Raw genomic sequence first — 16,119 nt, forward strand, 5'->3', positions numbered from 1 at the left:
GGCTATAAAGATCTAGGTATAAACTTGTTTGCTCTTAGGGGAAAAAACCCAAAGCAGACACAAGCCACATTCAAAACAAGAAATTCACACTAAACAAAGGGAGACTTTTAACTGCTAAAAATCAATTAGCATTTAAAATAACAAGCACTTTTGGAACCATTTCTAAGACTTGGCTTGTCAGCACCACCTAACAAAACTGTGACCAGTCCACTTCACTGGCATTGCTTTCAAGCCAGGATTAAATAAAGCATTTTATAGTTTGAAGCCTATTACACTTAAATTTGAGAAACAAAATACTTCTGTGGTTAGAAGCACTGTATGAAAACCATTACTTATAAACACCTAATCCTTTCCTATTTCCCCTCACTTTGCACTTTACTAATATTAAGAATTTAAAGCTGGTGGTTAGGGTTTTGGTTTTTTTTAATTTATGTTCTTAGTTGTTCTTCAGTAACTGAAAAAAAAATTGGATGTGCTTCACGTAGTTTAGACTCTGGGTATCAGCACTGAGGAGTCTCAGGCAAGCCTGTGCTGTACCCTCCACTGTTGAAGCAGTTGTGCAGTGCTCACCCAGACTCTTGACTTTTTAGTGGCAAAAAAAGGTGAGTGATTAAAGGCTCCTCCCCACAGACACAAAGAGCACAAATGAACAGTGTGTGGCAGAGGAACCCAAAGAAACCAAGTACTCAGTCCAGCTGCTCCCAGGCCGCAGGGGCGAGAGAGACCCAGAGCCTACAGGAGAGGCTCTCTAGACCTCTCACCTCACACACACGAGGAGGGGGTTACTGCCCACTGGGTATGAGACTCAGTGTGAGATGCCAGAGAGAGTATTTTGGGATTGGAGGAGGCAGTACAAGATATTTAGAGGAAGAACTGAAGGCAAGACAAGGAATAGTGAATCATGAAAGTATGCTTGGGAAAGAACAAGCATAGGAGGATACTGGGAGGGAGGGAAAGCGCTAACAGGGGCCAGGTGCATGTAAACAGGTAGTTCAGCCATCCCCTGGCCCTGAGCCCTGCAGATTGTCCTATCTGCCTGCTAAACTACATTTGTAACTGTTTTCCTGGGTGAGGGAAAATATCCATTCGGTGTGACCATGTACAGAAACACAGATGCCAGCAGCTGGAGTAGTACCGCCACAGGTCACAGGGGCCCAGGGTGCTTGAGGCACCAGAAGGAAAAGGCCGGAGCCCAGGCACACAGCCTGGATACCTGTGTCAGTGCGTGACCTCGGGCTAACTCCAAGCCAGACTAGCCATGCAGAAGGCCTGGGAGCTGAGTGACCACGAGTCTGGGCCAGATACTGCAGAGACCAGAAGGTCTGAGATTTGGCTACTGGAGGGACACCAGGACACCCAGGACAGGCCAGTGGTCACACCAGCTGCCAGAGAGACACAGTGCATGTTTGTGTGTCAGCTGGGAGACCAAGGGATCCAGGGACCAGTAACTGAGCAGAGTAAGAATTTAAGGCCACTTGCTGGAGGATCCATGTTATATACGCAAGCATTTGCCACAAACAAGCTTTCTTCATAGTCAGACAGTGAATGGAAAGGATGATGCCATTGAAGCTACTTGTGTTTGTGTGAGTACTGAACTTTTTGATGTCTGGCTGTATATACACATATAGTGTGCACATGTGCCTCTTGAGGATACATCCTTGTGGTTCTGGCCATGAGGAGCTGCACCAGTCTCCCCTATAATGGGCTACCAGATGCAGCAACTCCCAATATTAGACTTATCTAAACTTGTATTACCTTAGTGCTTAATGTTGCTAGAGAGACTAAGTTTCCACACTAACGTAATTACAGCAAAATACTGCTATAAAGTTTTCTTTTGAGCAAATGTCTGATGAAGTGCCTGAATTACATATTGTTCTTCATGAGTGTAAAATAACCCTCATAAAAAACGAAGCTGGCTGCCAACCAAGATTTTTTTCCTTCCTTTTTTTTTCCCTTTTTAAAATAGCTCTGCACATCAGCCTAAGATTGTATCAGTACTTGATGAGAAATCACAGAATGTGAAAACCCTGGATATTAATGATACATATAGACATCTTTGAGCTAAAATAATAGGTGTAGCTCCAAGACAATTACAAAAAACAAAGATACTGCCACAATCCACCCTTCATCCTACGCCTTTCACCAACACTTGCACTTATGCAACACAGTGCACAGCCAGTTCAGCAAGATGATCTAGCTACAGAATAATCTATTCCTTTTGCATGCATAAAAATTTAATATGAATTTAATAATTGGTTTAAGCCAACATAGATGTGGGACATTGTCAAAACAGTCATTTCTGCCTCCCCCCAACTGTGTCGTGTTCCTGCCCTTTCACTGTGCTGATATGAGCACTCACAAATCCGGACAATGCATATTAATCTTTTTTTTCTGAGCTGAGTTAGTTTTAATCACCAGCAGTTCCCTAATCCAGTATGCCACAGGACAAATAACTTGCAGAAAGAAATATATTGAAAAAAACTTCTTCAGACTCTATCTGGATCATTGTAGAGTGAATTGCAGACCATATTCCTAAAGACATGTATTACCACAACTGAGGGGACAGCAAACCACAGGTAGCAGGAGAGAAATTCTGCTCACCACTGTCAAAAATAAAGATTCATGCACCCCTTGGATCACTTGATTGCCTTCTATGCCTCCTGTTTTTGCTGTGAAAAAGTCTAGAATTAATACCAGAAAATGATACAAACAGTGCATCCTGGAGAACTATTGAAATGAATGAATCACAACTATAATACAGTCAGGAATTAAAGTCGCTAAATCACTGTGAATTACTGAAAAAGCTCAATGGCCACAAATGTGACAAGTGGTAGGCTTGTATAACAGCCACTAACTGCATCAAGTGGCCCATGTAAATTTAGACGCATTATAAGACAGAATATCATGAAAAGGAGAATGTCTTAAATCAGGGGAGCATTTTGGATGAACAGGGAGGATTATTTTGTCACACAGAACTGACGAAGCATCTCTCCATGACAGACTTAAAAAAAGAATCACTAGACAAAGGGAAAAAGACATCTGAGAAGACTGAGGATGCCTAAGAAAGAATGTGTCTTGAAAGATGCCATTTGGAACAGAGAGCAAATACGAACCTTGAAAGGCATGACACCAGCTTAAGTGATTCAGGCTGGAACCTTTTAGTACAAAACTATCAAATCAACAGATTGCTGAGCCCTGTGAAGGTGCTCTGCTTAAAATGGTAGCCCCAGGATAAGTCTGAAGGACTTCTGTTCTTATTTAGTAACACACAACCAAACCAGCTCTGCAGAGACATGGGGCTAGCATTTGCAATCACCTAGGAGCCTGAAAATCCTCAAGAACAAGAGGGTGATTGCAAGACTTGAATCAAAGCTAAAACGGAAGCCTGGTACCCCTGTGCTTACAAAAAATGTAGAACGATTCAGCAGCTAGGATGGGGTATGTTACACATCACTGAATATACTGGGCTATTATGGCAGTGGAAACATTTGGCAAGTATCAAGGCAGTTGCTCACCCTTGCAAATGAATTTGGCAGCTGCTTAAGATGAGAGTGTCTATAGGTAGCAAGGGCTGCAAAACTTCCATTAGCTCATCATATAGTCTTCTCTACTGACATGACAGCAAGACAGTGCCAAGTCATTTGATCTGCCTGTCTTTAAGAGCCTGCTGAGCAAAGGGTGGGTAAGAAAACTTTCAACTCAGAAGGTTTCTCACAGAGACAATTGTTTCATGGGCAGTGTCTAAAGCTAAGGGGTGCAAGCATTATTTAGTAGGAAGAGGGTTGAAGATGACAAAATTTTGTGAACTAAAAGTTGTAATACAATTTCACCTGGAAGTTACAGTGCTTAAATACATTCACATCAGACCCTTTAGAAATAATACTTTTAGTTCATTTGTGTTTCAAATGGCTTTCTCATGTCACTTGATTTTTTTTTCCCCTCATCTTCATCAGCATTTTCACCATCAGTTTTATACTATATTGTTCTTATCTTTGCTGTACCTGGACCTCTCAGACCACTCCTTTCCTTTCTCCTGCACAATTATTTCTAAACCTCTGTGCTGCATGGGAGGTGAGACAAATAAGGCAAAGATTTACCTCTTCTCTTTGTCTCGCATCTATTTTTGTGATTAGCACCTACCATGTATTAACTTCTAACCTCTAACAGTTATTGAAACTGCTGCAAGAACAAGGGTTCCAGCCGGCTCCAGAGCTCTTATCAGATGAAATTCCAAGCATAAAAGATAAATATAATTCTGTCCCCTCTGCTGATATAAAGCATTCTCTCAACGTTTAGCCCACGAAAATGGGGAATACACAAATTAGCCGATTAAAATGCCCTCCATGCCAAATTTTAAAGAATTTATCTTCATTTCAGTGTGACATTCCACCACCCACACATTCAGATCAGTAACCATCCTTCAAACTAAGTTTGGCTTAAAGCTACGGGAATGTGTAATACTGTGTGACTGTACAGCTCCATGAATTAGCTCTTCACCTTATAAGTTGTCTCCTTAAAAACAGAAAAGCTTAGAGCCCCACTATTTACAAATTAAGAAGTGCATCCATTCCTAATACATCCTTATACGTTCTCTGATCCCCTCTTCAACAAGCATTTTGATGACTAATCAGAAGCAGCTGAGAAATACAGAAATGTCTGAAAGTACGATTTTCCCAGGATATTTTCCCCAAATTCTCACATCTTCACTAGCAAGATAGCCCCTAACAACTGAAATAATGTAAGAGAAGCCAAGTTTTTGCAAGTCTCTTGTTTTGTCCATAGAGAGATTAAAAGTTTGGAGATTGTGCTTTTACATACTATCTTGAAAATACTACCCTCTGCACTATCCTCTGCATTTAACAGAAAAACAGCTTTCTCCATTCTTCTAATCTTGCTCAGTGGATATTTGATGACAGTGAGATAACCATCTTATCATTATCTTGTTGGCTCAAGGAGTCATCTAGACAAAGCTTCTGTTTCAGGGAAAACTTAAGACCAAAGCCAAAAGCTGGGACTGAACTCTAGTTAGGCTGACATGGCAACAAAGGGAATCCAAACAATGAGCACAGCCACAGAAAGATTTGACAACTAGCTTTAAAGGCATCCAGGCCTAGTCTGCCATAATACTCATGATAGCTCAAGAAAACCCTCCCAGTTCCCTTCAGTAAGGCATTTCTTGTCCCTCTACGTGATAGCTGTGTTCCCTCATCCTCCCTTAAGCCCACCTTCATATCTATTTGAGACAGGAGAGCTGGGAATATATACACTCACCAGCTCCCCACACTCCAAACTAGGACTTTAAAAAGAGTGAGGGAAAGGAAAATAAAAACATGTCAGAAAATGTGAATCACCATGTATTTCTCATTTTCCCATCTTGCATTCACATAGCCTGAGAACAGATTTTGAAAATCAAAAAAGAAGTAATAAGAAACTATGTGTACAGCTCCCCTTAGAATGGACGAGGTAATAGAAAGAATTATTACTGGTAAACCTGAATCCTTTAAGATAATCTCTATGCAGGGTATTTTCCAAGTTCCTCATTTTTGAATTTACAGTATTAGATAATTTCTTTTTCTGTATATTGCAGACTGTGTGTTGTGTGCTTGCATGCAACTCTAGGGAGCTAAACTGTAATAAATATATTGGGATAGTAAGTTCATTTCCCAGCACATCCCCTGCCGGCCCTTGGAAACAGGTGTTTGCTTTATATCTGCAGTTTCCAAGTAGACCTCTCTTCCTGCATGAGTATTTAAGTCTTTCTAGTTATTTGTTTATAAATTTTCATTTTCAATAACTTAATACCTTTTTTCAGAAATGAAAGACTGTCATCTTTACATGGAGCACAGCTTTCTTCAATAATGGATATATCACTGCTCAAAAGTAAAGGACCTGATAATTTCTATTTTTCATTGTAAAGAAGCAGCCACAGTTCCATTTAATAGACAAGTTACTACTGTGAAATTTTCATTTTAATCCCTCCAACTTCTCTTGGAAATGTTGAATATCTTACATCTAATATAATTCTTTTTCTTTATTTTCTGATCATGTAATACCCTTCTGATTTCTGGTTTCCTTCCCCTCTCCTTCAGTATCTTTATTAGTTCAAATGCAAAGCACATTTAACTGGGGCAAATTAAAAGTACATTTCTCTGCCAATTCACTGCTCTTTTCTCCAATGTGTGAATATCCTGGTTATATCATCTATAATTACATAAAGCCTAGTTATTCATATGACAGCAAGATATGATCATACCAAATTATAAATTAGGTTGTACTAACTGTGGAAATATCCCACTAGAATTAGGCAAGTCTGGATTTGTTTTACAGCAGCATTGCAGATGGCTGCCCCATACAGGAAAGCAGTTTTGCAGTTGCTGAATATTATATAAGATGTTGCCTTTGGTGGTGAAGCTGCTGTAAAGTTCCTTCTTTCCATCTCACTCATGGCTGCTAATTCTAGTAGCACCATGTATCTCAGCACTCTGCTGGTGAGCATCCCAAACTCAAGATGAATAAACGCAGTTAGGAATGTGACAGCAGCCCAGAGGAACACCTAGTGTGCACAATCACCCGGGAAAACACTAGGGAACGCCTCAAGACAGCAGCAGAGTAGAAAACATCACACCCCAAGGAAGAGCACCAAGTAAAAGGTGTTGTCTTGAGGCGATGTCAAAGAATCCTGAAGCTACAGACCAGAAAACACAAGACCCACTGTGACTGGTATATAAATGAACACTTCTGGAACCAGCATCCAATCAGATATGCACAATTTATCTTATGATGCATTTACATCAATTCAGTTTTATTAACCAGTCCCCATCTCTTGAGAGGGACTGATCAAACAGGCACAGGTGACACTGAAACAGCAAAGAAACTATCCTGAATTGAGAATAAACTTGTCTATAAATTTGTCTATTCACTATTTTAAACTATTCTTCTAGAACATTGTAGGGAGAAGGAGAACATTTCAAATCATAAAGATCTATCAAAGTAATTTGATACTGTTTTGAATAAGAAATTACAACAAAATGTGTAGACCTGTAAAATCTTCCGTGCAAACACTGCAGTAATAAATTACTTACACTCGGGCATCCAGTCATGTTTTAGCTGTTCTAAGGCGTGCTTGGTAATTATTAAGAGCTACAGATGATTATGGAGTATCTTTTACCCAAAGACTTAACTGCTTTACCAACTGTTTATAAAAACATTTCATGGACACACAGAACTGCAGCTACACATGCAGCTCCACCACTAAAATAGAGTGACTGAAATATCTTTTCTAGTTCATCTGTGAAGTGCAACAACAGAAATTAAATTAATACTTGTACTTTTGCAGATATCAAAATAATTCTAGAAATAATCTACTTCATTATGAGATGCCAGGTATGAATGATTTTAGCTCTGTTACTAGAAACCATAAGTAGGCAGTTAGATTGAAACTAGACAATATGAAAGCTCTGAAAATAAAATTTTTTAATCCTCTGATTAAAAGTGACAGGTAATTGATTGCTACTGTCATAAATGAGCACTGGATATTCACATTAATTGGTTAAAAGGATTTTTTTTAATACCAAGTGATAAGAGGTATCAGATTGACCTGTAACGCTCTAGGAAGCTGAAGGAACCACATTATGAAAAATTATTAATGCTTAAATATGCAAAGCATCCAAACCTTACAGACAAATGTAGTCAGTAAACATTAACATCCAGAGAAGATAGAGAAAATATATTCAAAACTATATGCAAATAATAAGTACAGTTGACATCATCAGCATGAAAGACATTCAGAAACGTCTATTTAGAGACTTAGGGTGAGCACATTAACCCTGTTATGAAATACAGTTGCAATTGGTGCTCATTGTTAGCTCAAAGATAGTATCTGGCCTATTTGACGTCTGGCAAAGTTCCACTTGGAAGATGCATTAGCAGATGTTAGTGATGGATGAAAGACAAGGTACTCTAGAACCAAAAAACAACCAAACAGGAGGTGAGATGTAACAGAATAAAACTCTTTATCCACTTTTTCTGTTCACCTACATCCAGTTCAAACAATGAAATCTCAGTCCAACTGGAATGTTGTGTCTATGTGTTCAGGTGAAAGAGCTGTTCATTTCCACAAAGAAAATAGTAAGCCCAAAGGGCAAAACACAGCAACATTCTCCTATATTAAAAGTACCAACAGAAAACAAGCTGTAAACTTAGATAACAAACATAAATTAAATTATGTATACTTTATATAAATAAAATAAATCTATATTAAAACCTTAAATTGAGGACAATGTGGGTTCTTGCCAATCCTGCTCATTAACAAAACTGAGGAGATACTAAGTATAGTTTAGGGATCTGCCTGTCCATTATTTCTTCAAGTGCAGATTATTTGTATTTTCTTGTTATCAGTAATAGACCCTCAGATTGTCATAAGGACAGGTAGAAACGGAGCACTTGAGAGGTGCAATAATATCCCTCCAAACGCATTTATGGTTTTGTTTTCAGTCACTGGTAAATAGTTTAGGAATGTTTAAGTAATTTTCATTTTTAAAGAGCACACACACTTAGCTAAATTCTTTGGAGTCATGTGAGAAAAAGTATTAATGACAATGCCAAATAAATCACCTCCCTCCCAAAGATCCACTGTGTGAACAAGTACTACATTCTGAATACAAAACAAAGGTACCAAAGAGATTGTCATGTTCATTCCTCTTAAAAACAAGCAAATACCAATTCTTAAAGCAGTAGTAAAGTTCATTTTCCTACAAAGAAACATGTAACATTTTCCAGTGTTCAGAACTTAAAATGACAAGTTGTAAACTGCCCAATGAACATGTCCAGTATCTTACAGTTCTAACATTCCTAAAATTACAACACATAAGTAGGTTTCATTCAACTGTTGCTACAAACTTACTAAATGTATCTGGAAATTCCTCATCTCACAGAATTTCAGAGTCCTTTGCACTTCACTTTTATTAATGACATTTTAGGAAAAAGTTTTTTTTTAAAAGAAGCTTAAAAAAACCAAATATTTTTTAAGCCAGATATGCTATAGCTTTTAGATTGATTCCTTCTAATAAAATTCTTACTTGCCTGCTCCAAGAAATGGACACCAAGTGTAAGATAACTGAGTTTTGTTTGGGGTTTTTTTTGAAAGAATGCACAGCGTGTTCAGGGCTGGGTTTCAGAAAGATTAGGTCTATGAACAGTGCAGTTGTCCAATGGTTCACAGGTGTTTCAAAAGAATTTCAGTGGAACCCAGGGTATTTATTTACACATTCCACTGCAGCACAGGAAACCCAAACACAGCAGCTTTGAGTGTGATACATAACTATCAAATTGTTTATCATCTGCATTAAATGATATGGAGACAATAAACCAAAATAATGCATACACACAGACTTTTTCAATCTTAAAATTATTTTAATGCCCCTTTCACAGAGAAGTATGAGGTTCCAGAGACTGACAGTCAAATATAATTCCATTAAAATATTAAGTATAATAAAACCCCCCAACTGACTCTGGCTTTCACAACTGTTTTCCATTACTTCTGAATTTCATACCAAAGCCAGCTTTGACAAAACAATTTAACTTTACACTACAAAGAAGGTTATGATTTACATAATCAATGTAATCGCGACATTAGCTGTAATGAATAACAGACAAAAGTGATGTAAAGGGCAGAAACTGTCTTGAAAAATCTAAGTTATTAAGAAATTACTTAAGATTTAAGGAAGACTCAATACAGGACAGTTTTCTCACTAGAGTGCTTGCATCACCAGTGAACCTGAAGACCATAACTAACATTGACATCAGACCTTCTTTTATACGACAGCTTTTCAAAAGCTTGCAGGGTTAGACTCATTCTGCAGGCATAGAAAAGGCTTCAGCACAAAATTCCTTGTTCAGAAAGGCAACAGCACATCAACAGAAGCAGCTCACCCAGTCCACAAGTTTTTGGTTATTTTTGTAAAGCCATCACAGAGGACCCACACCAGCTGCACCCAGAATTCATGTTACAGTAAAGACATTTAGTATCTTTTCCACTTCATAACATTTTTTGCTGGAATGCTTGCTGATTTCCCAGATTATTTTGGAATTAAATCCATTATTTATCTTTCAAGTGCACTGCTAAGCAGAACTAGCAGATACAAATTTTTGCAGATGTACCTATAGGGAAACATGACACCTCAAACAACATGACCCATAGACACTGAAAATTTTCTTAAAGTGTAGGCTTCAGCTGGAAGTTTCAGCACGCAGCAGATAAACATGAAAGCTGTAAGACTTAAAGACATACAAGGAAGCTGAATTTCCCCACATTAGCTCTGCCAAACGGAGTGAATACACTCTGGGTCACATACCATGCCAGTGGCAGCATCCTATCAGGGCTATTACATTCCCATTTCCTGGGTCTGAAACTCAGAAAGAAGAGTCAATGGGAAAGGCTCTCCAGAGCACCTTACGGAATGGAGGGGGTTGCTGCCTACCAGGGCCTGGAATTTGTGCAATCTCCAGATGCTAGAAAGGGCTTTGATGGAGACAAAAAGAATCAAAAACTACAAAGATATGCAAAAGGGACATACAAAGATAGTTCAGGCAGGAACAAGCACATAACAATGAAAAGAAAAATGCAGCCTTTTTAGACTTTAGACAGATGAAGATCAGTAGGCTTCCTCAGCAAGGAATGCACTGCATCCTATGGCCAGACCAGGTCCCACCTTCCTACTAAACTACATTTCTAAATATTTTCCCAGGTGAAAACTGGAGGGGGACCATGCACAGGTTCTAGAGCTCAGGTACCTGATAAGCCAAATACTGGATCAGCCATGAGTCTGAGCCATGAGAGACCAGAGGGTCTGAGATTTGACTACTGAAGGGACCAAGAAGCCCATGCAAGTTACTCAAGAGACCAGGACATCTTGGGAGGCGGCTCCTGGTAAGTTCAGCTACCAGCCAAAAATGTTTGTACATGTGCATCTCTTGGGCACAAGGAGTCCAGCAGCCCACCACTAAGTAGACCAAGTGGCTAAGACACTGTAGGTGAGACCTACAGTGTTCTCGTACCTGTGGGAGTGCAGGTCTGTGTACCATCAGCTGGACTGGGTGCTGTGGGCCTCTATGGCTCATGTGCCCACAGCTGGGGTGTCCAACTAACCAAGGAACCAGCTACTGAACAGACCAAGTGCATTAGGTCAGTTACCAGAGAGATCTAAATTCTCTGTGTGCCTGTCCATTTATATATAGATACATGTATATTTATATACAGATACATGTGTATTTATATATAGATACACGTGTATTCATTTGTTTTTCCACAAACAGGCTTTCACCCCCAGCAGTCAGAGAAGGAAAGTGATGTGTCCATGGGCACTGCTTGTGCTTGCCTGAGTGCTGTGTTCCATATCCATGTTGGCCTATGTGACCAGTCGTGTATGTGTACATAGGACATATGTGTGCTTACTGGGAATAATTCCCTTTTGGGAATTAGCCTCACTATTGGCTGGACCTTGGGACACGGAGCTATGTCATTTTTGCTTCAAAGAGGCTTTAAGATATAAGATGTGATAAGTGGCCCTGAGCTGCTCTGTTAAAACTTCACTTACTACACAAAATATTATTAATTACATGAACCTTAAACCATCATTACCAGTGTAATTAATTTTGAAGAAACAACAGTGAATAACTGTAAGACTTAAAAATGCCTGAGGTGACTCCAAAAGGAGCAATTTTCAACCATCAATGTTAGTAACTCAGTTCAAGTGCCAGGCTTTCCAGACATACTTGGCTCCTGAGGTAATACACTTGCATTCACACAACAGAGAACTGTGCTGCATCTGTGGTCAGGGCACAGCAAAACTGGGAGACGAAGACACTCAGCCCCACTTTGTCATTCAGGTCCATCCAAGTGAGCTTGCTATAGTTCAGACACTTCAATGTCTTTGCAGTGCTTACTACCCTGGTTTTTTGGATGTATTCATTACCAGGGCACAGCTCTGATGAAGTGCACACCCACAAATGAGCAAAGCCAGTTCTGCTTTGTGGCTCAAGTTGGCTTAAACCTTAAGTGCTCACTGGAGACAGTGAAGAAAAGAAACCCTCATGAATTCTGAAAAAAACCTGAATCCATTCAGAATGGTTAGCTTTCTCTGCACGAGGTCAGCAAGGTCTCCAAATTACAACACTTTCCCCCTATTTAAGGTACCACAATTCTTGTATTGCACCAACTGTAGATTAGATTGAGTTGACAATAAGGTTCTTCCGGAAGACACAAACCTGAATAGCAACACTGTCAACCAGCTTCCAAAACACGTTCTTTCCTTTTTTATTAAAAAATTTGTTTAACACTTGTTTCTTTCACTCTATCCAGTATAACATCAAATAATGCCACCAGTGCACAATGCTTATAACAGTACTTCATGAAAGTTTAGTATATGCAGTCTATCATTCATATGCTTTAAATTTCTCTTATGATACATGGTAGTAAAAAAGAGAATCTTACCAGTTTTGGGCACTTTCAGCGTTTTCATTTCTGCCTTGTTACACTTGTCAGTACTGGAACATGCTTTTGTCTTTACTTTTCCAGTTGACTCCACAAACTGTGTAAAATTTTCATTTTGATTCTGGACATTTATTTTAGACAGCAATGAAGCACCTCCCTCTTTCTCATCTATCTGCAAAAGAGAAATAAATTCTTGATAGTATTTTCTTCATGCAGGTGAAGAGAAATAGAGAAAAGATCAACAAGAAGGGATTTCAAGACATGAATTGTCACTCTCAAATTATTATATAAATACATACATCTCTGCAAAACTATATGTATCACAACAAAAAATGTGTGCACACAATACCAAATACTTCTGTAAATGCTTTATGAATTTAGTTTAATACAAGTCTTCTGTAGATAAATAAATAAAAAGTGTGCTGCTTTTCTGTTTCAATAATAAAGTTTTCAGAGAAAGTGCCTTTGCAGCAGAACTGCAACCCAGCATACTGAGACTTTACAAGAAGTATCCTGGCTTTTTAACTAGTTCTACCAAAAAAAAAAAAAAAAAAATCCAATAAATCCCATGCCAAGATGCAATCCCCACCTCCTTTACACTTGAGAATTGCATTTGGGCCCAATACTGATTCATTTTATTTATTTGAAAAACATTTTTCTGCAACCACTCCACACTGAGAGAAGCGTAACCTAAGAAGCAACATCAAAGGTACTGACAGCAAAGCTATCAAAATTTGTTCTGAATAGATTATTTCTGGTGAGCTCAGATGTTATCTTTTCATCACAATACTGTACAAAATACTTTTTAGTGCACTGTTCAGTTTACCTCCTTTAACTTAATTTCTTGGTCCATCTCCTTAATTTCATTCTTGAGAAAAGCAGTAGTACATTTTCCTGGTGGTATAAACCTTGGCTTTTTGCCTGCATTTCCTAGGACTTGACTTGGAGCTGCAGATCGCCTCATATTTAGCTGTACTGCTCTGCAGGGGGAACAGGAAGGAAGGAAGCAGGTAATGACAACTGTAGTCAGGATAGGCTTTAAATATAAAAATGTATCCATAGATGACAACAAAAGCACTATTTCAAAATATGAGAGCGTACAAGATCTTCAAATAACAATATTAATTCACAAGCATAATAACATTTAAGAAAAAGTACTACTGTTGCAATGCTTTGTTTAAATTCTAAGGAAGATCAACTACATCAAATTCTGCAGCTGAACACCTCAATTTTCATTTAAAAAGCCACTACTGCAATTCCCAATAGCAATAAATGCTCTGGAGATGCACAGTATACGGCTATTTAAGAAACTTACACCAGTTTATAAAAAGAAAGACAATTTTAAGCAAAACTTACTATTCTATATGTTTGAAGCATAATTTTGAAAAGCCCACTATTAGTGCACAATGAACAATGAATCTTGAAAGTATGTCTCATACCTGGGACCAGCATTTTGCATTTAACAGTCAATTACACTGGTCATTCAGGTTCACCATAATAAGAATTAAATTCAGCAGAAAATTATCTCAGAATTACAGTGGATATTATTGCTCCATGTTATGTCCACTTGAACAGTGGAACAGGAATATATTATAGATTTTCCCTCAAAATGTAAGACCATTATTACCCTGAGCAACCGTAGGACAAAACCAAACATATGCCAATGTTAATATGACAAAGTTTACTTTGCACCCAACAGAAAAGCAAATTATAATCTTAATTCTTCAAAGTAGTAGACAGAAATCAAACAAAAGAAGAAAACTCCAATAGAATAACACAACAGCTGAAATGAAGAAGGCAAGAACAGCTTACACCACAGGTACAGGTTTAATTTTCCATTTACAAACATTTATTTTAAATGATTCCCCCAACTACTAGGTTAAAAATAAAATAAATACAGATTGCAGAATCAAACTTTTGTACCATCCCAAAAGCACGTTTGCATCCTGCTGCAACAGTGTTGCTGTCTGTTTTTGGTGCTACTCTGCACTCCAGTGGCTTCCTGGGGCACAACTGCCGTTCTTTCCAAGGTTTGCACTGAAGTAGTGACAGAGCAGTGCCAAAACACTTTGCAAACATGCAGAGACTGGTAGCAGGAGTACTGCTCTCCCCAGTATCTGCACAAGTAGCATACATCTATGTTACTAGACATAACATTAATCTCAGGGGCAAAACGGCCTCAACTGTTGACACTTCCACTGTGGCTGTTATTAACAATACAAGGAGAGAAGCGTCTGACTGTATCTAGGCAGTTCACTTAAGTTAGACATGCCTGACAACAGTGGTAACATATGCATTTTAGTTAATCTTATGCAATAAGGGAGTCGTAGCAGCTTGGTTATTACAACAGGTGTGTCTGTAGCATGAAAAGCCACTGTGAACACTGCAAAGGTGTCCAGAACCTTCTGAAGGAGCAGACTTAAGTATCAGTGCTCAGCAGAGCCAGCTTATGGTGCCATGTGAATTTGAACAAGTTCTCTACCCAACCCTACAGTGCACAGTGATGCTTGGAAAGACGACACAAGACACCCCACGGCTCTACATGAGGATTGTGCACAGCATGGCCGCAGTGCCACACTAACCCTGCCCACTGCACTCCAGGTTCTGTGTTCTGTGGAATAGAGAAGCTGCGCAGTTCATAAATTGAGCATATCCATGATTAAAGTGCTCTGGTTCCCAAATCCATTTGGCCATTACACTGTCATTTGGTCTTAACATATAAAAACAGACTCATTAGGAGATATGAAAATTACTAAGACATTTGAAGACACTACCCTTGATAATTCAGTAACTTCACTGTTACCAGTATTACCTACTTGAAACTACAAAGACCCTTATGGGTTTGTTGGTTTTAAAATTAAACATTGCATCCAGAAATACATCTTTGTCTTTTAAAATAAAGCTTCTGTAAAATGTAACCAAAGTATGTTAAAATAATAATAACCAAAATGTTTACATTTTGTCCCTTTACACTACTACACAATAGAAATAGAACCTCAGGGATGTATAACAAACCACTGATATCAGATCTTTCAGATAAGATCAGAGTCAGTGTAGCAAGGCATACAGCTCCAGACTACAACTAAATGAAAGAATATGCAAATATCCCCTTTTGTCAGGGCAAACACCAATCCACCAGGGCACCTTGTACTTGCCTTACTATTAAGCCAGCTGCAGGGAAACAGGTGCAAGCAATACAAAAAGCATCGCTCCTAGCTTTTATTAGCAACCAGGCCTGACCAAACCCGGTACACCACAAAACCACAGCCCAAAACGTCTCATTGGTGCACCTGGTTTGTCAATTTAATTCGGTTGTACTTTTGTCCTTAAGGGTACATTGGTAGCTGCATTAAAAATGAAATACACACACAAATAATGTTTCAAGATTTTACACATCCAGCTCAACACGGTGTGCACGGAGCCCTGCTAAAGGCAGCCACAATGCCCATCTCGGCCCAAACTTAACAGGCTGCTCCCGGAGTGTTTGAAGAGGCCCTGCCGGCAAAGATGGAGAGGCACAACAGGCGCTGTGGGCAACTGCAGAGACGTGACACAGCATCAGCTTTTACTCACTTAAATTGCAGGCAGCGAGTGCATCGCCTTGAACATTAACATTACTGAAAAATCGC

General features: G+C 38.9%; 1 protein-coding gene across 1 annotated transcript in view; it reads right to left on the reverse strand.

The window, feature by feature from the left end:
- RAD54B (RAD54 homolog B) overlaps window positions 1–16,119 on the reverse strand; it is a 62,023-nt gene that overhangs the window by 45,499 nt on the left and 405 nt on the right. The window contains exons 2-3 of the mRNA XM_058833347.1: window positions 13,317–13,470; window positions 12,491–12,662 (exon numbers count right to left, since the gene is read on the reverse strand). Coding sequence (XP_058689330.1) covers window positions 12,491–12,662; window positions 13,317–13,454 — 310 coding nt within the window. The 5' untranslated portion in view covers window positions 13,455–13,470. The remainder of the gene's footprint in view (window positions 1–12,490; window positions 12,663–13,316; window positions 13,471–16,119) is intronic.

Source organism: Poecile atricapillus, chromosome 2 (genome assembly GCF_030490865.1).
Source record: "Poecile atricapillus isolate bPoeAtr1 chromosome 2, bPoeAtr1.hap1, whole genome shotgun sequence".
Taxonomy (NCBI): domain Eukaryota; kingdom Metazoa; phylum Chordata; class Aves; order Passeriformes; family Paridae; genus Poecile; species Poecile atricapillus.